Source organism: Callorhinus ursinus, unplaced genomic scaffold (assembly GCF_003265705.2).
Source record: "Callorhinus ursinus isolate GAN/ISIS: 27379988/994484 unplaced genomic scaffold, GSC_fseal_2.0 scaffold5, whole genome shotgun sequence".
Lineage (NCBI taxonomy): Eukaryota > Metazoa > Chordata > Mammalia > Carnivora > Otariidae > Callorhinus > Callorhinus ursinus.
The window spans coordinates 43,889,176-43,914,155 of NW_027397067.1; the positions used below are offsets into that span (position 1 = coordinate 43,889,176).

At 38.8% G+C, this 24,980-nt stretch overlaps 1 protein-coding gene across 1 annotated transcript in view; it reads left to right on the forward strand.

Annotated features, from left to right (window-relative positions):
- CPQ (carboxypeptidase Q) overlaps window positions 1–24,980 on the forward strand; it is a 456,203-nt gene that overhangs the window by 366,803 nt on the left and 64,420 nt on the right. Inside the window, exon 7 of the mRNA XM_025870877.2 lies at window positions 20,756–20,957. Coding sequence (XP_025726662.1) covers window positions 20,756–20,957 — 202 coding nt within the window. The remainder of the gene's footprint in view (window positions 1–20,755; window positions 20,958–24,980) is intronic.

The following is a 24,980-nucleotide window of genomic DNA, read 5'->3' on the forward strand; positions in this document are numbered from 1 at the left end:
TTTTTTAATTTAATTTAATTTTATTGTTATGTTAGTCACCATACAGTACATCATTAGTTTTTGATGTAGTGTTTCATGATTCATTGTTTGCGCATAACACCCAGTACTCCATGCAATACGTGCCCTCCTTAATATGTCTTAAAGCAACAACAGAACCCTTAATTAAGATAATGAAATGTAGTAATATTCAAAAATATATTTTAAAGGGTATATTTTTTAAAGTCTGTACATATAGAAGGGTCTTTTCAAGAAATGAACACCCCAATACATCTTAGTAACTCTCTTCCTAACCACTAACAATTGTTGTTCACGATTTATAACTACATCCTAGTTTTATCCATAGATTTGCCTACAGTATTTCATTTTTAAACCTGAGTTATTGTCTGGGAGAGAGGCTTTTCCCAGGAGACCCCCAGCACATCATATCTTTTGATAATCAGTAGCCCTTCTGGACGTTTGTGCCCTACTTCTGGCTGCTGTGGGTTTTGTGTCCTTCTGCTAGAGTCATAAATATATAACTGCCAAAGAATAGCCTGTCAAAGGCGGCTTGAGGAATGAATGGGCAGAATAAAACTGGCAGGGCTGCCAGCAAGCTCAATGCCACAAAGCAACTACTGGGTGCTGAGTTCACTCTGTTCTCTGAGAATTAGTGTCTAGAAGCCACAATCGGTGGGACTAAAACTATGTTACTTTCAGGGCTGAAGATCAAACAGGCAGCTGAGAAGCAGAATCACAGGACACCACTGTGACTACAACCTGAGGACTTTCCATTGTCCTCTGTCTTTCTCTGTGGAACTCATTCTAATGGGCCATCCTATAAGTATTAACCCAAGTCCTGTGGTGTCTTAAATGTGCCACTTGTCCCCTGATAGAGTTGATCTTGCAATAATTGTTTTTCCTAACCCAAAGATTAGGGCTTTCATTCCTTATTTTCTCTCAGAAGACCTCACTCTTGCATACTCTTATCAAGTGCTTGTCCTGCATTTGTGATTATTCATTCTAGAAGCTGAGGTTACCCCTAGCAACCAGCAGTTTGTCTAAACAGCTTTGGTCTCAGAGTTCTCTTAAAGGAGAGTTCTCAGAATCAATTTCTAAAGGGCCTTTATGCCCCACATGGCAAAACATATATAAACAACAATTCAAATTTTAAAAGCTTAACAAGACCTTTCAACAAAGGTTTAAAATGGTTTCATAGCATGAGCTATTTTGAGATTAGACAGAATTTCCATTACTAGTTAAAACAGGAGTATAATTAGCTTTTATAGATTTCTGTAGTTTCATTTAATAAAACTCGTCCCGTAAGATGCACCACCCCATGAAATCACAGGCAATGCTATAGTAAATACCTGTAGATGTGTTTTGGGAAACTCTCCCGGCATTAACTGAGGGCCAGGAGAATGTATAGCATGCATCCTTTCCCCCTCACTGGCATAACTGGATGGTTTTTTTCCTCTCCAAAGCTCTGGAAAATACTTTATTATACCCCGCAGAGCCAAATGGGAAGCAATCGAGCTGTTTTGTCATTTGAATTAGGAAAGGTCAAAGGGAAGAGAATGTAATAGTAAATGGAGGGGAAAGTTCTTTGTGAAAATTGTCCATTTTTTTTTCCATGTAAAGGAAAGTAATTTGTTCCTTTTAATAGATCTGAAAATCCAGTACTAGAGATCTTTTTGGATAGACTTTCAGAGAGAAAAGAAACCATTAAGAATTTTAAAAGATCCTATTTCCCAAACAAATATGTAGCAAGTTCGTACTGTTTACAAGATGTCATTGTTATCTCTTGCATCAGTGTGATCCTTTATAAATAAGAGTACTCTTTCATAGACTTTAATAATAGTAATGAATCTGGTAGTGGCTAGGCAATGTGCTGTTTTCCTTATTTTATACGTGAAAATAAAGAGGCCCGGGAGGTAAAGAATGTCCCCAGTGTTGCACTGTTGCACAGCACAGCCACGAGGTACAGAACCTGAACTTGAACCTAGCTTTTCTATCTCAAGACCAGCTGAAATGACTTCTATGACCATGTACTTCGCCGCCGCCCATCTAAATATAGGATTTACATATATATGAATACACACACACACACACACACACACTCATAGTCTGAAGTACATACATACCAATAAAATCAGGCATGTGGTTATAGTGAACACATGAGTGGAAGAATGGAGAAGTCACTTCAAAATGCTTCGTTTAAAACACATATAGCAGAGAACCACATTTTATAACATTCTGGAGTGTAACACTAGTTGATATTGTATAATCATGCAGACATCAGCTGTCACCAGTAATTCTCAATGTTTTATATTGGCACTTGCTCTGAAGAGTATAAAAATAAATATATTTATTTGTTCCTGAAGTTAACTCTCTAAATCTGGCTACAATGATTAAAAAAAAAAAAAAACTTTTTAATCTTTGCTGTAATATTCTCTTACCTTGGGGGCATTTTCTAAGTAAAGTTTTAGCTGGACAACAGATAACATTAAAAAACATCCAAAGAGAACTTTTAGTGTTATGAAATGCCTTCTCACACTGATAAATGTTAAGATCATTCCACTGTTTAAAAGATTGTCTTCAGATCAGAGGCACCCCGGGATACCACCTCAGGACATCTCCCAGTGCCTCTAATCTTAAAAGAAAAGAAAAATAAGAGCAAAATTCTAATCCTTGAGAGATGGAAATAGTGTATGTATTTATCTGTTTGTATATTCTCTACATGTGTAGAGCTTAGACCCACCTAGGAAAATATATCAGGACCCTCCACATATCAAGGTCAGCTTTCTACTTCCAGGTAACTGTGCCTGATAAACCAAGGACAGAGATACACTCGGATGGATCCCTGCTTGTGCTATTTTTAAAGATTTCAAAGGACAGAGATTTCACTTATTCTTTAACATTATCAGACAATAAGGATATTCCAGGCCGTGTCCACTTAGCATTGTCTTAATTTAAGGATGCAACTTAAGATACCGGAGGAGCAGTTATAATAGAAAGTAGCTGTGAGGGCTCCAAAAGGTGGTGTCACTTAATCCTATCTGCCTTAGTGGTTTCAGTGTGAGCCCACTGAGGAGAGATAAGTGAGTTAGTGCAGGAGATGAATTGTGAATTGCAAAAGAGGCATTTAAACATTATCTGCAAAACTCAACTCAAAGAACAAATGATTCAACACTTGTTCCGGTTTTTTGTTTCGTTTTTAAGAAAGTAGACTCTAGTTTAATCTTTCCTTGGTTAGGAGGTAAAATAATTTATAACCTTTAGCATGTTCTTTTCTTCGCAATTGAGAGCTCAGTTTGTCAGTACTTTAATTGGCAAACTGTTTACTGAGTATGTTGGAAAATTGTACCTGCCAAAATGGATTGGTGTTTGCTCTTCTTCAGTGAAAGGTGGCTGTGATCAAGAGCTGCCCCTCGTGGGTAGTTCAGCTTGCCAAACTCTAATACAACAGAAATGGAAAGGAAAATAGAAATGAAAGGCATATTCAAGAGCGTGACAAAGAGTTGGAGCCTAAGGCACTAAGCCTATTGGCTTCCACAAGAGCTTGGCAGAAAGGCTTTGACCACCCATGTGATTTTTATCTTTTCGTCTTTTAGGCAATCACCTTAATAGGGCATACTGTAGTGATGGCTTCCACCATAAGCCTCTATTTAAACAACTTTTTCTGAATCACCTAGTGAAGAAGGGAGCAAATAAAGATGGAAAAACATTCACTGCACACAACGCTTCTACCTTCAGTTCTCTGAAACTGTAGTTAATGCCTAATTATACTGACACTCCTGTTGTACAAAAATATTGAGAATGCAGATATAATTTCCCAGCTAATTATTTCATTATATGGAAGTGACATGTGTGAAGTAATAAATTAACATGGTCTTCATAAGAGCCAGCAATTGTGGACTTCCATGCTGAAATTTTCAAGTGGAATGAAGTGTACTTCTCTTGTCGCTACTCTGATTAAGTGAAAATGCTTTCTGTATTTCTGAGCATAATACCACCTTCTTTTAGCAGATATTGACACTGACGTAGGGTAGTGAGATGTATGTGAGTCAAATATTACGGACAGGGAAACGTGGGGGATGTCAAGGGGATGGCTACCAGCAGCTACAACAGTCTGGACCATACTTCTTTTTTTAAACATGGTTCAAGCAGTAGATGCATGAATCATGGTGAAAGAAACTTCCTTTACTTTTTAAAAAGCACAACCATTTATGCCTTTTCAGCTAGAACAGCAGAATGCCAAATATTATATTTTCAAATTAACCTAGGAAATAATGGTGGAGTCTGAGGGAGGGGAGAAGGAACTGAAGTGTGACTCTGTGAGATTGGTTGCAAGAAATTCAATCTCTACTTCTTTGATCTAAGGATTATCAATTGTAAGGAGTACAATTAGGATTTATAAAGCTTTAAAGGAAAACTAAAACTATATTAAATGTACAGTTTTCTTAAACTGATGGTAGCATACAGTAACTCACAGTTTTGCAGTTACAATCAAAGTCTGTCCAAATCTACAGATCATGCTGGATTAAGAATCTTTTGGTCATCAGCCGTGAGGTGTCGGCATCAAGGTGAGAGGCCACTTTGTGTAACTTGTGCTCTTGCTTTGACAAAGGGCTCAAGATGGGCCTTTAGGGTTGACCATCTGAATATGATGAATACAGGCTTTTCTCTGTATTTCCAGTCTGGCTACTTGCTTTTCCATTTTGTTTTAATTTAATATTTTTAAAAGCCATACAGCTTCTCCTGAAAGTCTAGGGAATCCTTTATTTTTTTTATTTTTTTAAATTTAAGTTCAAGTTAGTTAACATATAGTATATTATTAATTTCAAGGTTAGAATTTAGTGACTCATCAGTTACATATAACACCCAGGGCTCATTACATCACGTGCCCTCCTTAATGCCCATCCCCCACTTACCCCATCCCCGTACCCACCTCCCCTCCAGCAACCCCATTTGTTCCCTATAGTTAAGAGTCTCTTATGATTTGCCTCCCTCTCTGTTTTTATCTTATTTTATTTTTCCCTCCCTTCCCTTTGTGTGCATCTGTTTCTTAAATTCCACATGTGAGTGAAATCATAGGGTATTTGTCTTTCTTTGACTGATTTCGCTCAGCATAATACCCTCTAATTCCATCCAGGTCACTGCAAATGGCAAGATTTCACTCTTTTGATGGCTGAGTAGTATTCCATTGTGTGTGTGTGTGTGTGTGTATATATATATATATATATATACACACACACCACACCTTCTTTCTCCATTCATCTGTCGATGGACATCTGGGTGTCCATAGTTTGGCTGTTGTGGATATTGCTGCTAACCATTGGGGCACAGGTGCCCCTTTGAATCACTGTGTTTGTATAAATACCTTGTAGTGCAATTGCTGGGTCATAGGGTAGTTCTATTTTTAACTTTTTGAGGAAACTCCTTACTGTTTTCCAGAGTGGCTGTACCAGTTTGCATTCCCATCAACAGTATAGGAGGGTTCCCCTTTCTCTGCATCCTTGCCAACATCTGTTATTTCCTGAGTTGTTAATTTTAGCCATTCTGACTGGTGTGTGGGGTGGTATCTCACTGTGGGTTTGATTTGTATTTCCGTGATGATGAGTGATGTTGAGCACTTTTTTCATGTATCTGTTGGCCATTTGGATGTCTTCTTTGCAGAAATGTCTGTTCAAGTCTTCTGCCCATTTCTTGATGGGATTATTTGTTCTTTGGATGTGGAGTTTAAGTTCTTTATAGATTTTGGATACGAGACCTTCATCTGGTAAGACATTTGCAAATAATTATCTTCTCCCATTCCATAGGTTGCCTTTTAGTTCTGTTGACTGTTTCCTTTGCTGTGCAAAAGCTTTTTATCTTGATAAAGTCCCAACAGTTCACTTTTGCTTTTGTTTCCCTTGCCTTTGGAGACGTGTCTAGCAAGAAGTTGCTGCAGCCGAGGTCAAAGAGGTTGCTGCCTGTGTTCTCCTCTAGGATTTTGATGGATTCCTGTCTCACATTTAGGTTTTTCATCCATTTTGAATTTATTTTTTTGTATGGCATGAGAAAGTGGTCCAGTTTCATTCTTCTGCATGTGGCTATCTAATTTTCCCAACACCATTTGTTGAAGAGACTCTTTTCCATTGGATACTCTTTCCTGCTTTGTCAAAGATTAGTTGACCATAGAGTTGAGGGTCCATTTATGGGTTCCCTATGCTGTTCCATTGATCTATGTGTCTGTTTTTGTGCCAGCACTATAGTGTCTTGATGATTACAGCTTTGTAATAGAGCTTGAAGTCCGGAATTGTGATGCCTCTGGCTTTGGTTTTCTTTTTCAACATTCCTTTGACTATTCGGGGTCTTTTCTGGTTCCCTACAAATTTTAGGATTGTTTGTTCCAGCTCTGTGAAAAATGCTGATGGTATTTTGATAGGGATTGCACTGAATGTGTAGATTGCTTTGAGTAGCATAGACCTTTTAACAATATTAGTTCTTCCAATCCATGAGCATGGAACGTTTTTCCATTTCTTTGTGTCTTCCTCAATTTCTTTCATAAGTGTTCTATAGTTTTCAGAGTACAGATCTTTACAGTTTTGGTTAGGTTTATTCCTAGGTATCTTATGGGTTTTGGTGCAGTTGTAAATGGGATCGATTCCTTGATTTCTCTTTCTGCTGTTTCATTGTTAGTGTATAGAAATGCAACAGACTTCCATGCGTTGATTTTATATCCTGTGACTTTGCTGAATTCCTGTATCATTTCTAGCAATTTTTTGGTACTAAGGAAGCTTTAACAAATTGTTCAGTACCCACTTGGAGGCCTCCAGATGCATGTTTGGTTATACCAGTCTTTGCTAACCCTGAACATTCTAGGATCTAATCTGAAGATTTGGTGATTTCTGCTGCCTTTGTTTTGCCTCATGTGAAAATCAATCTTTGGCATACATCAAAACTTTATGAAGAATTTTAATCAATAATCAGGGACCCAAATTTAAAATTTAGTGATCTGTGTTGATACTAATGCAAATAACTTAGCTAAGGTGTAAAATGAATTACCAGAGGCCCTTTCTGTGTGATGAAGTTTACATATGGACAAGCAATGACAACAAATATATGGCACAATTAGTTTCTTTGCCTGGTGTTTGGGAAGTATCTTATGGAATGTATCAACAGCAAGATGCCTTCTAATTTCCAAAATGTTAAAATAGGAGAAAAATGTGATTCTTATAAGCAAGGAAATCGGTGTTTATCTGGTGAATTTTATAGTAGCACAAAGAAGACACAAAAACATCAGAAAAGTAGTATTTAAATAGCATAATGATTTCTGATTTACTTGACAGTCCAGTTTCCACCCATTGCCCTCCCATAATTATTGATCTTTCATCTCAAAGACATCCTGACTTGAGTGATGATTTATATGGCTACTCTACTTATTGTTCACTCTTGTTGGTGACAATAACAGTGGAAAGTCTCAAGAGAATTGAATAGTTTGATATATAGTATGCCTTAGAAGACATGTAGTAAATTCATATAATCTTCAGAAAAACGCTATTAGATAGGTTTTTCCTTTGTTGAAGAGGATATGAAACTCATTGAATTAAATGGCCCACTGAGAGCATATAGCTATGTGACAGAATCAGGACTCCAATCCAGATGTTCAGGGCAAACAAATTCTAGTGAGCTTAATAATAAAATAATAATAATAACAACAACAACAATAGGAATCATCATCATCATCATCATCATCATCATCATCATTACCTTAATAATAACGCTACCACTTATCCAACAGAGGTTTGTGACAATTGTTTGTTCCATGGAGCACTTTGGCAGTCTCCCACTATGGACATCTTCTCAAATATTTTTTTAATTTAATTTTTTTATTATGTTAATCACCGTATATTACATCATTAGTTTTTGATGTAGTGTTCCATGATTCATTGTTTGCATATAAAATATTTTTAATGCATAGTATTATAAGGATATGAATTTTATTAAAATAGTTTTCAAAATTTTTAAAGTAAATATGATATAGTCATGTTTTTTTAAAATGAATAAAATAAGATCTTGCAGTATTATCTAATTATTACTGTAACTTAAAAGTAGTGATGAACATAAAGATTATTTTGAGATTTCTACAAGTCAAATATGATATGAAAATATCTGTGATTTCTTTTGGTGACAAAGTGACAGGTTCTGCTAACTACTGTGGTTTGTTACTTACATTCATAATTGCAGGAAATTCTAAATTTCAGTTGGAGATTAATGAAAATGAAGATGCATTTTTTTTCCCAATTTAAGTCACAGACTACCTCCAAATTTATGAACCCCCAAAGAATACCAGATTAAGAACTCCTACCTTAGAATAAACCTGCTAAATAACTATTATTATCCCTACTTTATAAATGAGTACTCTGAAGCCCAGAGTAATTATATAACTTGCCTAAGATCTTTCACCTAATGACCAAGAAATGTGTCAAATTCTGTACATCACCTCCTCTAACTCCCCAGTGACAATCACAGTTGAAGTGGGAATTGTAGTATCCATCCCACTTTGAGACTGAACTCCCGCAGGATTGTTACCCTAATCACCTGTATCTCCTTCAAACACCAGTGATACCCTGGTGAAGATTGCAGATATCTAAAGAGAAATTTCGCGTGAGGGCTGTGTACCTGACTGCTTTCATTCAACTTGCCTTGAGCATTTCTCATGTTCAGTCTCCCCTCAGTAGTCTTCAGGTGGCTTCCCAGAATGATAATTATTTCCAATGTATTTGGTGCTGTTTTCTACCATAGCTATTTTCCTCTTCTACCCTTAGGTGATTACTGGGGCTGCTTATTACTATTCTCAGATGAGGAAAATTGCTTCTCTATACTTCCCTTAGCTCAATACAGGTACCTACTTGGATAGTTTCTGTAATCGCTGTAATTCCTTAGCCTCCTTTTATCTAAACTATACCTATTAAATTATCTTAACTCTTCTCGAAGCTAAATTGCCTCATCTGTTTATTATTTTTCCTTCATTTTGTCTGAATACTTTAAAACTTACAAAGTATGCAAAGCAATTTTTAAAGCTCTGAGTAGTCCCAGGATGCATTTATTAGTTTCTATAATTGAGTCTTACTGATTACACTGTGTGTTATTATCCTTATGTTGTACTAAAGCATATCAAACCTTAAGGTTTCTTTTAAAAATTACTTAATATTTGGAAAAATTCTATTTAAACACCCACTTGGCAATTCAGTTGTTATTGTTCATCCTTTTCTCCTCCTATGAATGATAGCCATTTTATTTTAGCAAGTCTCAAATGTTGAGGGTTCTCGTCTTTGATGGTAAAATAATGATGACATAGGGTCTGCTAAAGATGTGTTCAGCCCGTTTTCCCTTGAGAAGGAGCCAGCTTTTGCTGCACAGCTTCCAGAGTAAGAATATCTAATTATTCCATGACTGAAGGAAAATAAGAAGTTTCACTTATATTTAGTTAATGCCATTTTATATTGCTGTCACTCTATGTAGTCTTCCTAGAAATATTTTTTTAGCATTTATAAGGAATGGTGTAAAGCATTTGTATATTTTTAGGAGCCTTGTAAAACACCCACTAAAGATTCAGCTTACAACTCTAGTTGTTGAACCTGAGCTTTCTTTTGACGATTAAGGAAACCAAACCAGAATCTGAAAACCTGCTGTTGCCTCATCACCAACACTAGCAGCCACATCCTCCTCCCCCTCATCTTCACCACCGCTCCAGTCGTCCGGAATAGCTTCTAGTTATGTGCTTGCGGTGTGTACAGATACCTATATACATATGTGTGTGTTTGAACACATGAATACAGATATTTATTCGTTCGCTCAACACATGTTGGCTGAGAGCCTTCCAAGTCCCAGGCACTGCTTTAAACTCTGCCCTCGTTTTGCTTCCATTCCAGGCGTCAAGACTGATAAGAAACTGGATAAAGAAGTATAGTGCTTTGTTAGATGAAGGAGACAGCTGAGGAGAAAAATAAGATAAGGAACAGAGATAGGGAGTGTGGGGAGGGAGTGGTTTGAGTTTGAGTTGCGGGAGGGCAGGGATGACTCCATCAAAGTGGTCAGTTTGAGTAAAGATCCGAAGAAGACAAAGAAGTGAGCTATGTGGATCTCTGAAAGAGAGCATTCTAGGTAAGGTGAGTGGTTATTGGAAAGGTGCTTCTGGGGGCATGTGTGTGGCATTCAAGGGACAGCAAGGAGCCCATGTGCTTGAAGAGGTACAGGGAAGGAAAAGTAGAAGGACACGAAGTCATCAATGTAAAGGAGTCCAGATCATGTCAGGCCTCAAGAGTGGTTTTTCTCTGAGTGAGAGCTAACAGTGGCTTAGACCAGATGTATTTTAAGGAAAGAGCCAACAGGATCTGATGGTGGATTGTATTTAGAGTGTGAGAGAAAGAGGAGCCGAGTGAGACCCCCCAGTTTGAAGCCTGAACTACTTAAACGGGAGGAGTTGGGTAGAGGGGGGCGAGTTAGAGATCAGGAGCTCAGTTTGGGAAATGTTAAGTTTGAGATATCGGACATCCACACGGAGAGGTCAAGTACACAACCTGGTAAAAAAGTCTGAAGTTCAAGGGAGAGGTCTAAAGATAGGCGTGGTCATAGAATTTTCTCCACATAAATGCTCAGGTAATATAGTGTCCTTGGAGGACCTCTCTCTTCATCTTGGAGATCCTCTGGTCCCCAGGGTCAGCTTTCTCCACAGGCCTCCTCCATCATGAGCCTCATTGAGAGTCACTATCTCTGAGCTGTTCTCTTCCTACTGCTGATGTCTCTGTGTCTCCTCTCCTTCCGTGCTGGCCACTGCAGCCACCAGACCCTACAAGCCATTGGGTATACCACCATTCCATTCAACAAATCAGTTGATTTTGTTGGATAGGGATGTTTTTGTGGCTAATTTGTTCAACCTTCTTTGGGTCCAATTCAGTATTCTTAGACAACTTGAGACTTCTTCAATCATAAAACCAAATAACTGGTAGCTCTTTTACCCAGATTATTCCTGGCCAAGATTATTTCTTCCATTCTTTTAGCGAAGAATTCTGGGAATTCAACTAAGCAAGTACCTGGGCATTTCAGCAAATACCAAGGTGCTTTATGAGAATGGTTTTGGCTTGGCTCATAGTTATAATCCTTAACCCACTTTAGCAGAGGTGGGATGACTTAACACACCGGCAATATTACAAATCAGACGCTTTAATTTTTTAAATAATAAAATTCCAATTCTCCCACTTATCCACATTGTATATAAACATATGAGCCTTCTTTGAAGCAGTAATATAGAATATTCATTCATTCAACAAATATTTGTTGAGCACCTGTTATGTGTTCTTGGTGCTGTTTCAGGCCCCCTGTCATTAGGGAGCCTACCTGCTTCCAAATATCACACAGAACATACTTGTACTAAAAAAGTATTTATTGTTTATCTGAACTTCAGATTGAACTGGTATTCTGTATTTTATCTGGTCACTGAGGCTGTAGTCATCTGCAGAGAGCAGCTTGCCTGGGCTGGATAGCTGCACTTATTTGTATGGGAGTGGGGGCTGGCTCTCAGCTAGGCTGCTTTCTCCATATGCTACCTCAGCTTCAAGGAGACTTACCCAACCTTCTTTACATAATCAGTCTCAGGGCAGCAAAAAAGTCAAGGTGGCAACTGTAAGGCTTCTTATGGCCCATGCTCTGAAGTCACAAGGGGTCACGTTTGCCAGTCTATTGGCCAAAGAAAGGCTCAGGGCCAGTTCAGAATCAGAGGGTGAGGAAAGAGATTGTGCTTCTTGATGAAAGGAGTATCAAATTCACACTGAAATGGGACATATATACAGGAAAGGGAAGGATTTATAGCCATTAAATAGTCTACCACAAGTAGTAAATGCCAAAGAAAAATCCCTGCCATCAGGAACCGAATGTTATTCCAAGAAGGGACAATGAAGATAAATACTTATCACTGATACAAAAGAGAAAAATAAAACAGAATAAGAGGTTAGGACGTGTTGTCAGGGATGTTGTGGGAGGTCTTCTTTTGTCTAAGGTGGTCAGGAAGACTTCCTAAGAAGAGGACATTAGGAGAAGGAAGGAAAAATGAAGAGGGGCGGAAATCGGAGGGAGAGATGAACCATGAGAGACTATGGACTCTGAGAAACAAACTGAGGGTTCTAGAGGGGAGGGGTGTGGGGGGCATGGGTTAGCCCGGGGATGGGTATTAAGGAGGGCACGTACTGCATGGAGCACTGGGTGTTATATGAAAACAATGAATCGTGGAACACTACATCAGAAACTAATGATGTATTGTATGGTGACTAACATAACATAATAAAATTTAAAAAATAAATAAATAAAACCATGAGGCTGATGAGAGCACCAGCAGAGTGAGTGTATGTAGAGAAAAGTAGAAGCCTTCAGGCTGTTTTTTGACCACCCCCAATGTCTAGAGATCATGGAGATGAGAAAAGCAGCCAAGGAAAATGAGGAGTATCCAGTGAGGCATGAGGAGAGCCAAGCATTTGAGGTCCCAAAAGCCAAGGGAAGAAATCATTTATAGGAGTAAGCAAGTGTCAAATTCAGCTCCATCAAATATTTGCAATGTAATGCTCACTAGTGATTTCGACCTTGAGTATTTTTGCTAACTACTACAAAAATTCTAGGAAGGACAATTGTTATTTGAGAGTGGGATACTCTGTAGAACATGTTTATATCCATTCTTTTAGAGATTGCCTAAGCTCTGCTTCTCTCTTAGAAAGCTACATATCAGGACAACATTATTTGGATACTTAAAACAGTATCATTCACTCATTTATTAGTTTGACAAGTATTATTAGATGCCTCTTGGCTAAGCCCTGGAGGTACACTAATGAACTAACAAGATCCCTGTACTGGGAGAACTTTCAATTGAGGGGCTTTACTCAGGCCAAACATCACCTCCTCTACCAGTCTCTCCCCAGTTTTTTCCAGTAGTAACCCTCCCTTCTTTATACATGTCTCTTTCATAAAACTCAACACATTTAATAGAACAGCCAGTTATTGCCTCTGCTGGGAAACTCTGCCCTCTCATAAGGAAGCAAGCCTACCTTTGTCATCTTTATATACAAATTCCTTCATAGGTACGTTGGCAGTAAGGTCTATTATTAAATCCAGGAAACATTTGCAAGAGAAAGGGAGCACTCTTAATAATCATATCAAGAAAAAGGATATAAACTGGGACTGCCCATGGCAAACAGGGATGTATGGTTACCCTATGCCCTGTTACTATTTCAATAACTATTGAATAAAGACTGTATGCTCCTGAAGAAACACCTTTCCTGAAATATGGCTTAATATTTTGCTTTTTGCTTTAATTGAGGATCAATATGTAGGAAATCATATTAGGAAAAGTGTTTCTGCCTGTTTTGTAAAATTGTTATTGGAGACTCTGTTAGTTTGTTCAATGTTCCTCATACAAGGAACCACATAATAATTTGTCTTAGAATTGAACGCTGGAGAAATTGTTGCTTTTTTCAAGGAGCTGCTTTCTTTTCCTAGATAATGAGAGCTCTGCGATACATCATTCTTCCCCGTTACCCTGCCAGCATGAACTAGAGCTAAATTATATCCTCAAATTGCTGATAGAGTATCATGTCAGATTTCCCAGTTGTGACTTTCTTTTTCCTCAGACATTTTTGAGCACCCACTATGCACTGAGCCTTGTTATTTAAGCCAGCAATATGGCAGAGATCCACACAAATGTAATATTCGCCTTCATGGCATTTTCTTGGTTCTAGAGAATTTGAATACTTTTAAAATATGGTATTAGGATGTTTTCTTATAGGAAGTCTTTAATCCTTTCTGGAGAAGGTAGGTATTAAAAACAAATTGGGGCACCTGGGTAGCTCAGTCAGTTAAGCATCTGACTCTTGATTGCCACTCAGGTCATGATCTCAGGGTCCAGGGATCCAGCCCTACATCGGGCTCCACACTCAGTGGGGAGTCTGCTTAAGACTCTCTCTCCCTTTCTCTCCGCCCCTCCCCTTGCTCGTGCTCTCTCTCTCTCTCTCTCTCTAAAATAAATAAACCTAAAAAATCTAATAAAGTGCAATAACCCACCACATTAGATAGGGGTGTGGTGTGTTAGGAATGGAAGGCAAGAGGAGAGAAAAGATAGGGCATGAAGTCCCTTGAGTAGACCAACAGCTGTGAAGCTCATATTTGTATATTACTGTTTTCTTGTGAGGTTTGAGACACGCTATTATGCTTTTGAGAAAGAAAAAAAGGCATACTTATGAAAATAAAATTACTTCTAAAACTGTAGTTAGCATCTTTACTATTAGTAAAGACTGCGTGATCAAATAAAGCATATGAAGATATTGTCATAATCCAGAAATGCTGTAAGTGCTTGTTGACAGGCTGTAGAGAAAGTGGAACTAATGATTGTGTTTTAATACAATACACTCTAGGATTGAATGAATATTTGTGTTCTAGAATACAGTCTATTCTTGCGGGACAAGAAAATAAATACTGTATTTTTTAAACAAATAACTTGTCTACTTTTAAGAAGATGAACTCAGCTATTATTCTTAGAGAAAGTCTTAAAGAAGCTGCTGTAGTCTTCCCCGCCCGAAGGAGGAGGTTAGAAGTCGACTGGAAAGCACTGACTTGGCTAGTAAACACCACCATCAAAACCAAGAAACACGTCTTTGTGTTGATTTAGCATGTAACAGTGTTGAAGAAGAAAGGTCAGCTGAAGGAAGCCTTCCTCGTTTGGGCAGTCAAGTTCTTCCGTTTGAACCTGCAGAAGAGTGGGAGTGTGGTGGGTACAAGAGGAGAAACGGACAGGGCAATGCCACGGGAAGGAGGGGTGGAGCACAGAGAATGCAAAAGGCGGAGAAGGCTGCTCCCACAAAGCCGGCCGTGTTGGACATTTCTCTTCCACAACTGCATGTTGAAATGTATATAAAACTGGTAGCATGAAACACTTGACCAATGCATTGTATTAAAAGAATCAGGACGCCTGTGTGGCTCAGTTGGTTGGACGTCTGCCTTCGGCTCAGGTCAGGTCCCAGGGTCCTGGGATCGAGCCCCACATCGGGCTCTCTGCTCAGCGGGAAGCCTGCTTCTCCCTCTGCCTGCTGCCCCCTCCCCCCACTTGTGTTCTCTCTCTCTCTGATAAATAAATAAATAAAATATTTTAAAAAATAAAAGAATCAAAATTTTTTTGTGGAGATCTCGAGTCCCACTGCTTCTGAGTATTGATTATGTTGCTTCAACAAGCAGGAATAAAATTAAAAACTGAGATTGACATTAACTTGCCATGGAAGCCTTTTTTAAGTCTATCTACTGAATACTCTAGATAATGCATTCTTTTTATTCCCAAAGGAAATGTGAATATAGTAGTCATATTTCCTCTATAAGTGAAATTTGTATTTCTTTTAGCCTGTGTTTGTGCCTTATATCCAGCCTTCCCACTCACTGTTGTTACCATAGTGACATTTATGGAGGGATCATGTGTTTTCAGTAACTTTAAAGGCCATCTATGGACCTTAACCAGCTCAAAAGGAGAATTCACTGAGATCTGGAGTGCTTCAGATGACATTGTAAAAATTGGATTGTCTGAAAGCGCAGGTTCCTCTCACAACAGAATTCTTCTGTGCATACCCAGAGAATGGTAGGGTTGGAGAGGGATCTTCAGACCATCTCCAGGCAGAATGGTGGCTAAACCACAATAGGTGTCTGCAACTTGAGGAGTAATATAACTTACCCAAGAGTGCCCATTTCCCCAGGCTGCAGCCAGTTTCGCTGCCAAATAAAAATAACCTACAGCCTTCCACCTTGTCATCATCCCTTTCCTGGTTCTCTCTCAGGTACTCAAGGATGTTCAAAACTGAATACAAGCGACCATCAGAAATAAAAAGCTGAACTTCAGGGTAGATCTGACCAGAAAGTCAAACCTGTTCTTGGCTCTGCACAGTAGGGAGAGATCTCTTTACTTGCTGTCTCATCACGACAGCTTTTTGAGTGGAAGTTCTATGAAGAAACCCCGGCTCCAGCTGCACCCTGTGAACTGGGGGATTCCAAAGTCACTGGCACCACTGGAAAAGACAACTGCAACAACTCAGCACGTGGTATCATAAGATGGTGTGCTTCTGAGAACTTGTTTTGAGCCATCCACCTGACCAAACAGCATCACCACCATCATCTATAAAATATTAACTTTATGGGGCAGGAAAGTGGTACTGAGATGTACTAGCCTCTGTCAGGATGGAGTTTACTTCTTTGAAGATTCAACTGAGGAGGCTACATGACGAATTTGAATAATTAGGAGTCTCTTTTTTTTCTTCATTTGATTTCGGGATTGCAGTGTCACTTTAGGTAAAAACCGAAGACATGTCACCTAGGTTATGAGAAAATAAAAGCTTTAAACAAAGAAGAAGCCAAATTTGGGGAGAGAGGAGATGTTGAACTTGAGTCTGTATTTCTGAAGAAGACTCTCCTGGAATTTTACAAAATCAAAGTACACAAACATCATCTTTGTGTTTATATTAGGGAGTAAGCATTTTAAAGCATGCGATATGTATTTTAAACATTCTTCTTTTTAATCTTTCATTGCACCTGAAGAATGCTAATAGTTACCAAGTTGTTCTTTGGCAGAGTAACCTGACCCTCCCAGAACACAGAAAAGGAAAGAAGTGTGATAGGATGTGATTGTAGCACAAGACAAAGTTGAGTCCTCAACCCTGAGTAGATACTACCTAATCCAATGTTGCTGACCCAGGTTACCCAGGGACAGTTCTCTTTGTTGCATTATATACATTATAGGCAATGAAAGACAGTTTCCATGGCTCCTTATAAAGAGATTTTTCTCTTTATTACGAGAGCAAAGTGGGGGCTTACAGATATTGTCTGAGCTTATCTTTGAGCGGCTCAGCCTCCTCATCTATATGCCATGGTTTCCTTCAGTTGGTGCTGGTTATCTCAGGAATAAAGTATTCAGTCTCCAGAAGCAGGTTTCTTCCTACACCCCAAAAACAGGAGGACAAATATCGTGTTACATGTGCTAAGATGGTTGAGCATCACTAGCTACAATCAGCTTTTCAAATCTACACTGAGTGCGTCCCCAGCAACTCATGGCGTAGTAAGGAACACGGATGTTTGTAAGGACACATTCCTGAGAGGCAGCAGTTCTAACAGCCCAGTGACCTGGCTTACTCATTCCGGTTTCTTTGTGCAGAGGCATTTTGTTTTCCCAAGTCCTTCACCATGTGCTAACAATTAGACAATGACTCCATAAATGAGTGTCATGGTTGGTGGGTGGTGTGTTTTCTTAGTCCTTTATTGAAAACATATGGAGATATTTATATATAAATAGAAAACAAGAGAATGCTGCCATCATGTTAGCAGCAGCTAATAAAATTCTACATGAATAGAAGTTAAACATATCTACCTACGCCAGAATTCTGGTTTACTGACATCTGCACATCCTGTCTAATTCAGCTTGAAAGGATGTTTTATTATTTTAGGTTTTGTATTCCTAGTTGGAAGGAAATTGTGGGGCAAGAATTGTTTTTTGCTTTTGTTTTTTGCTTTTGTTTTGTTTACTCCTCCCTTTGCCTAATCAAATTACTTTATTAGCAAGGATGATAAATTCTGCCCAAGTAGACCTTGCATTATGATCATGAAAAATCATTTTAAACGCTATACATTTAACTACAGTCCCTGTATTTTAAAATTAAAAGTGAGGACTTATGGCCTGACAGTTGGGAGAAAGTGTCAGCAGACAGGGTAGTGGAGGGCTCGAGAGCTCGGGCTTCGGGAGGCAGACCTCTCTGCATTTGCCTTCTGGCTGCTCTACTTACTAACAGGGTAACTTCGGGAATGTTACATAATGTTACCAAACCTCCATTGCTTCATCTGTGAAACGAGAACTATAATCACACTTGTCTCATAGAATGTGAGCATTACAAAGGATAAGCTGAAAAGCCTTTCACACAATGTCTGGCCCATAGGCAGCCCTGCAGAAATGCCTCCTATCATCACTGTAAGCAGCTAACTGAATGTTTTACGTGAAGGCCATCCTTAGAAGCTTGAAAGGTCCAGATGCTTCGTAAAACCAGTAAGGACAACCTTATTAAGTGCTAATTATGCACCAGGCTTTACAATGAACTCTTTCTTACAACTCTGTGAACTGCTGTCATTATCATACCCATTTCATAGAAGAAGAAACTGAGAGGTTACATAGACTGCATGAAGACACACAGCCAACGATTGATTAATCTGAGGATCAAACCCAGTCTGAATAATTGTAAAGCCCATACTCTTTATCTCTCTGCTAAACTGGCTGCCACACATACCTTAAAAAGCTTCTTTATATATATCATTCTCTATGTTCCTAGCAACATCCTGGGACATTGTACAGAAGCATTCACAAACTATGGAGCCCCCTTTTCCTAGGACATCTGCTCATTTGCAATTTAAGAGGGCCAAGAAGTCCTTAATGCACATTTTGTGAGGGGCCCTGGCAAGTTCAACTCATGCAACCACTTTCACTTTGGCCCACAGAGGTCTTTCCTTTGAAGGTGCTCAAAGCTCCATGTGCCCAGGCTCATTATTCAAGCTTTGGAAAAGAGCGTTTGTCCTACTCTACAAGATGGAGAAGCTAGAAGCCAAGCTGACATGACTTGGGGACAGAAGGAGAAAGCCATCCCCCTTGGTAGCCCAGCATAGAATAGAATAGAATAGAATAGAATAGAATAGAATAGAATAGAATAGAACAGAATAGAACAGAACAGAACAGAATAGAATAGAACAGAACAGAGTGGGTCCAGGTCTATATCCACCTCCCCAGGCTGCTCAAGTGTTGGGTCTGACAGCCAAACTGCTACCTAGCCCCACTTTAATCTAAATAGTGCAAGACTTAGGAGTGCTTTGTCCAATTTTCTTATTGGAAAAATGGGATCTGCCTGCAGTATGGGAACGCTCCCATATAAGATCATCCAATTTTGTTTTCATTTGCAGATTATTGTGATGTTTCTATTCTCCTTTTTATAGGAGATCGAGTTTGGGGTGGGGAGCAGCAGGGCATATAAAGGGAGAAGGTTAGGACTGCCAAATGACATGTCAACTTCCTGACCTGGCGTCCATGTGCTAGTTACACGAGCCCTAAATGTGTGAGACATCAATGCAAATATTTTGCATATCATTAGCTCGAATGATGTTGCTGTTGTGCAATAGCCACAGCTGAAAGCTGAGATGACACTTTTTATTATAAATGCCTCAGGTCTTTCTCTGAAAATCACCATGAAGACAGAAATCCCTTGGAAGTGAGAGTGGAAATATGAGAAGACTTCTGCTTTGTTAACTTTCTCAGTCATTAACGATAGCAGCAACGTGTTTGTATCCCAGGGCCCCCCTGTGGGTCCAATAAATGCCGGCAACATCCTCCTTTAGAATCCAGCACTGTTCTTGTCCTTGTGACAACAGTACACTTCCATGGCAAGTTAGGAAATCATTGTAAAAGGGAATCTGTTCTAGAAAAAAACCAAAAACACAAAAACCCACACCCCTCAAATTGTTACATAAGTGAAAAATCATTTGAATTCCTAACAAGCCTTACTTATCACTCCATCCGATGCTAGCGATGGCAGCGTGGAGTCGGAGAAAGCAGAGGATTCCAGACTCAGCTCTACCATTTGCCAGCTGTGTGACTTTAAGCAAATCACTTGACCTCTCTAATCCTCAGTTCCTTTTCTGTAAAACAGCAATAACCATAAAGCTGCTTTGTCTACTTTATGGGTTATGGAAGCAGATAAAAGGAGATTGCAAATGTGAAACCGCTCTGGAAGCTCTGTACAAATGTTATTATTGACTTTCACTAGGTGAGTAATAAGGAATGACTAGCAGTGCCGTCCAATGATAACATGGGAATAACTCAACCAGGTAGTTGGTAGTTGGTAGTTGATCAGTCTTGGAGAAGTGAATGGCTCCTGGGAAACAGATAGTTAGGCCAATGGTAAGGGCTTTAAACTTGTGAGTCCAGGGCTATGTGACAATTTAATTGTACAGCCTGGCCGACAGCCTCTCATATTCTAAGCTCTTGCAGTGACAATGTAGGCTATGTGAAATCACTGCATGCTTTCTTAGCAGACTTTATTTGGAAAGAGTTTACAAACTAGTGGCCTGACAGAATTGCCAGGGTTTTAAGTGCTATGGCCGTACAGCAGACAGAGCAGTGTTTCATGTGTTGTGCTATTACCTCCCTCCCTGGAGATTAACAGATGGAGCAACATCAGAAACCCAAGGCAAACCTGTCCGTTTGATGCCCAGAAGCTTCAGCAGAACTCAGGATTAAAATAAGATCAAATACCTATTTAGAGGAAAGAGGTACAGATAAATAGGTCCTCAGGGCATACCTTCTTTTGTCTGAGCTTGATGAACACTATCTGGAGATACCGACCACGTAGGAGGCATCGTATCCCAGTGCACACTAGGCATTTGAGAAAACTGGTTGAAAGGCTATGATTGCTAGTAGAAAATAATTGAGTAACACCAACATGAGGCTTTATATTTCCTTTGATTATATTTTTTAAATCCTTCCAAGTCAACTTGAGTTTGGCAAATTCCAGAATGAGTAATTGTGCATCCCAGAATGCTTAGATAATATGCAGACCAGACCCTAGGTCAGGCAGAGTGGCCTGTGTTTTGGCAAGAACTGCCGAGGAGATATTGTTGTTTGATAGTTCCCAAGGAGAAGGCAAAGAAGCAACAGATAACGAACCAAACACTTTTCTCTTTTGTTTAGGCAAATATTTCCAACTACAGCCTGGTGATGGAGTCTGATCAGGGAACCTTCTTACCCTCTGGGCTGCAGTTCACTGGCAGTGAAAAGGCCAGGGCCATCATGGAGGAGGTCATGAGCCTGCTGCAGCCGGTCAATATCACACAGGTCTTTAGGGCTGGAGAAGGGACAGACATTAACTTCTGGATCCAAGCTGGAGTGCCTGGTAAGACCAAAAAATGAAGTCGGTGTTCTTTAGGTACTGCTACTGATTTAAATCAAGGTGCTATTCAAACATGCCACAGCAATACCAATAGGCCAGTTAGTACATGGAAACTCTAAGCTTTTGTCTATAAAGTGTAATCTGATGATTTCCAGACTTGGAATACTAATATTCATTTGCGTTTGTTCACCTATTTGTCTTCTTTTTCTAAATTATAAGTTCCTCACTCCCAGAAATTCTGCTTTAATGATTCTGGCATAGGACCTACAAATCTATTTTTGTTTTTGCTTATTTTTTTAAACAGGTATCTAAATGGTGATCTCATGACCAAAATTTGAGAACTAGAATACAAGGCAATTATTACTACTGCTAATGCTTCTAGTTTTGGTTCTCTGCTAGGAAATCTTCTCTGACCCAAATAATTTCCAACCCAAATACCATGGTATCTGAAATTTTACCAGTAGAGCTTTATTCTTTGAGGGTTGGGTGCTTCCTACTAATCATTTTTTTTCTCAATGCAGACTCTTATATGAGGTTAGACTAAACTAATTTTCCCTGATCAGTGATTTATTAGGTTGATATTTTTAAGACAAGTCCTGGGCAGGAGTGAACTTACGGAACAGGAGTGGGCCTCAGGAGGTCACAGGACTACAAAGTAGAATAATCTTAGAGAGACAAACTTATACTATACTTCACAAATTTGCCCTAGACTGGCCATGAGAAAGGGTTATTGATGATAGTAAGCATCTCTGACCTGAAGTTGTTCCCTCATTATATCCATAATTCAAAAGCACTGTTAAAGGATCTATTTGCAGATTTTTCTGTATTTATATTACGCCAATAGGAAGTCTACCTTTTCAGTAGTTTTAATATTACTGTTTCCAGAACCATTTCTGTGGCTACAAAACATTTTACAGGTTAAAAAGAAAAACATCTCTCTCTAGATCCACCCGCTCCATTTCCTCCAGCATGCAAAGTAGATTTCACCAATAGCATACTGCATGGATTTAAGATTTTTAAAAAGCTTATTCTTGAGATATCGTAGATTTTTTAAAGAATATTTTAGGTTTTAAGTTTTATAATAATCTTTCGTAAGTAAAAATAGAAGGAGCTTTCCTTTATTCTAATACAAGGACCTAGATTCTCTTCAATGGTGTGTGTATATTATACCCATATTTTCAAATATCTTAAAACAGCATTTGCATTTACGATGCTATGCATCATCTGGACAGATCTGAGACTCCGTCCATATCTGTCATTTTCAATCATGATCAAGGTCTATGGGAAGGGAATTTGCCCTTTTAAGTTGTGTGGACGAATTTGTTTGAATTCTAGATTTTTCCTGAGCCTTCATTTTTTCAATAGGAGTCTTCTTAAAAATTGAGAAAACCTGAGTTAGTTTGCGGGGTGGTAGCTATGAGGAGAAGACTGACAGACTGTGGGTGAACTGGAGTGGAGAAGAGGGGCACAGAGGAGGAGCTGAAACCAAAAACACAAGTAGAACAAAGAAACTGGTACTCGCTGCTCCCAGGGATTGCGAGCTTTTGTTGCATTGGATAGTTGAGAATTTGCTCGAGCTTTATTCCTTCCATGTAGATAGTCATAAGAATGGTTCTCTTTGGAATTAGCAGGTTGATTTGATTGTCTTCACAAAGGTAAGGAGGCCTTTCCCCTCTTGCTAAGGTGAGGTCAAATCTGATCACCAACTAATGGAGTGGAGTGGGGAATTTGAGTCCCATTATGGTTTCTTGAGAATTAATACAAGTTACAGTTTATTGAGTTCCTGTTACTGATCAGGCACTCTGTGAGGCTTTTGCAGATACTCTTTTTTATCCATACAACCATCCTAAGAGGAAGGTACAATTATCCCTGTTTTGCACTTGAAGAATCGGATTCAGAGGGACTAAATAACTTAGCAGAGGCTATCCTGCTCTTAAGGGCAGAAGAAGTTACCCTGAGAACAGACCACTTTGTTTTCAAGGCTGGTGGCCCTTTTCCCACAATGTGCAACAACACAGGGGAGTCTGGAATGCTGAGATGGTCTTCCAAATCTATTGCAGTGTCTGAAATGTTTGTCTTACTCAGCTCTTGCTTATGCAAAGGATTTCAGTACATTCCTGCTCCAGAAAAATTTACCCCTGGGGAAAGGAGTTTGTTATTGTAAATAACTACTTATTTCTTCTCACATTCTTTATTCCACTCCCCTCTGTACCTCTGTAGATCAGGAACGTTTGTAAAAAGTCAGTGGTTCATTTAGACTGCAGCTAATGTTTCTTGGAATTCTTTTTAATTTCTTTAGAATACTATAAGATGGAACCAAATTATTGCTCTCTTCCCCTATTACCATTGAGCTATCTTTTGATATTTCAAATGTGGGCTATTTCTGGAAGAAATAACGGAACTGCTTATGTTGTATCTCCTGTTACCTATTGAAAATTTCAGGAACTTTAGAAAAAGGTGAAGAACCATAGTTAAACAGAAAAAGAAAATAAAAATAGGCCAGCTGTATACCCTGTGTTCCTGAAAACCGGCATGTTGTAGTAACTTAAACATAAAGTTGGAATGCTAAATACTAATTAAGTTGTGATTTACATAACTGCTCACCTAACTTTTCAAAAATTAATAAGAAATAATATTCCCAAACAAAAACACCAGACCTTTCTTCTTTCTCTTTTTCTTTCCTTTCCTCCATTGATTCAATAAATGTTTATTGAGCCCCCATCGTGTCCTAGGCCTATCAAATTTCTGTAGCCTGATAGCTGGTCCCCAATTTTTTTCATGTTCTGTGTGTACTCAGTCATGAAATACTAATTAAGAACACAGAATTAAAATTCATGTGATTTTCATTAATTATAAAAGCCAAGTAGATTGATTGATGAAAGGTTCACCTTTGGAGAGGAGAGATGCTGTCCTTCATCCATCTAGATGATGTCCGTAACGGACATGATAACTATCAACATAAGTATAAGGCTTTGGGGTGATGCTTTTTAAAGGACAGTATCTTAGATGTATTTTCCATATAAACTCCCTGTTTAGATATTTTTATACTCCAGCCTGCTCCCATGGCCATTTTCTTCCACACTCCTTCTTATTCTTCCCCTCCAAATCCTAGACACTCTTAAGGCTCACTCAGTATTCATCAGTGTCCATGAATCCTTCCTTAATAGCCCATGACACCCTATTGCTTTTCTGAATTTCCAAAGCACTTCTGTTCCCCATGATCTGGCATTTGAATTGCACACCAATATTGTTCTTGGATTACTGGGAGTACCCAGTAATCAATTCTTTGAGGTTAAGGTCAATGATTTCTACTTTGCTTCCTCTATAGTTCTTAGTGTAATTTTGAGAGTCATTTAAATTCTTGTAAATCTGACATGAGAGGAGAAAACAAAAACACAAACACAGAAATAAATATTTTCTCAACAAGCTTTGGGTCCCTTATCTTAGGATTGTGGACAAAATAAAAGATGCTAAGAAAAGAGATATAAAGGTAGAAAAAATATTGGAAGAATGATATAAATTAGGGAGGCTAGAACAGTTAGGATTATTTCCCTTAAAGGAATAGACTGAGAGAAGATGCTGAATAATATCTTCTAGTAATTCAATGGTTTTCCTACATAAAATGGTAAACAGTAGTTCACTGACTCTTTCAAAGACAACACAAGCATAGACTAGTCTAAAAGGGATTTAGGTTAGTCTCTTTTCGAAAACTCCAGATAGCAGAGAGGCTTTACATCTTAATTTTTAGCCTGATTCTCTAATTATGAACTCCAGGTGAGAGTGAGAGGAGTCTATTTCACTCTGAATATGTCAGTAATGAGATATAATTCATGTTTTCCAGATGTCCTCACATGCATCCTTCTTGAACATCTTCTTTCTTTAGAAACTCTTCTATAAAATATGTATTAATGAAAAAAATTAGATACTCTCTTAATGTGGCCTGAGAGAGTAAGCACACCCTGATTCCGTATCTACCAATGAGAGTTTCCTCGTCTGCTTCAGAATCTGAGAGTCAACCTTTTTCTA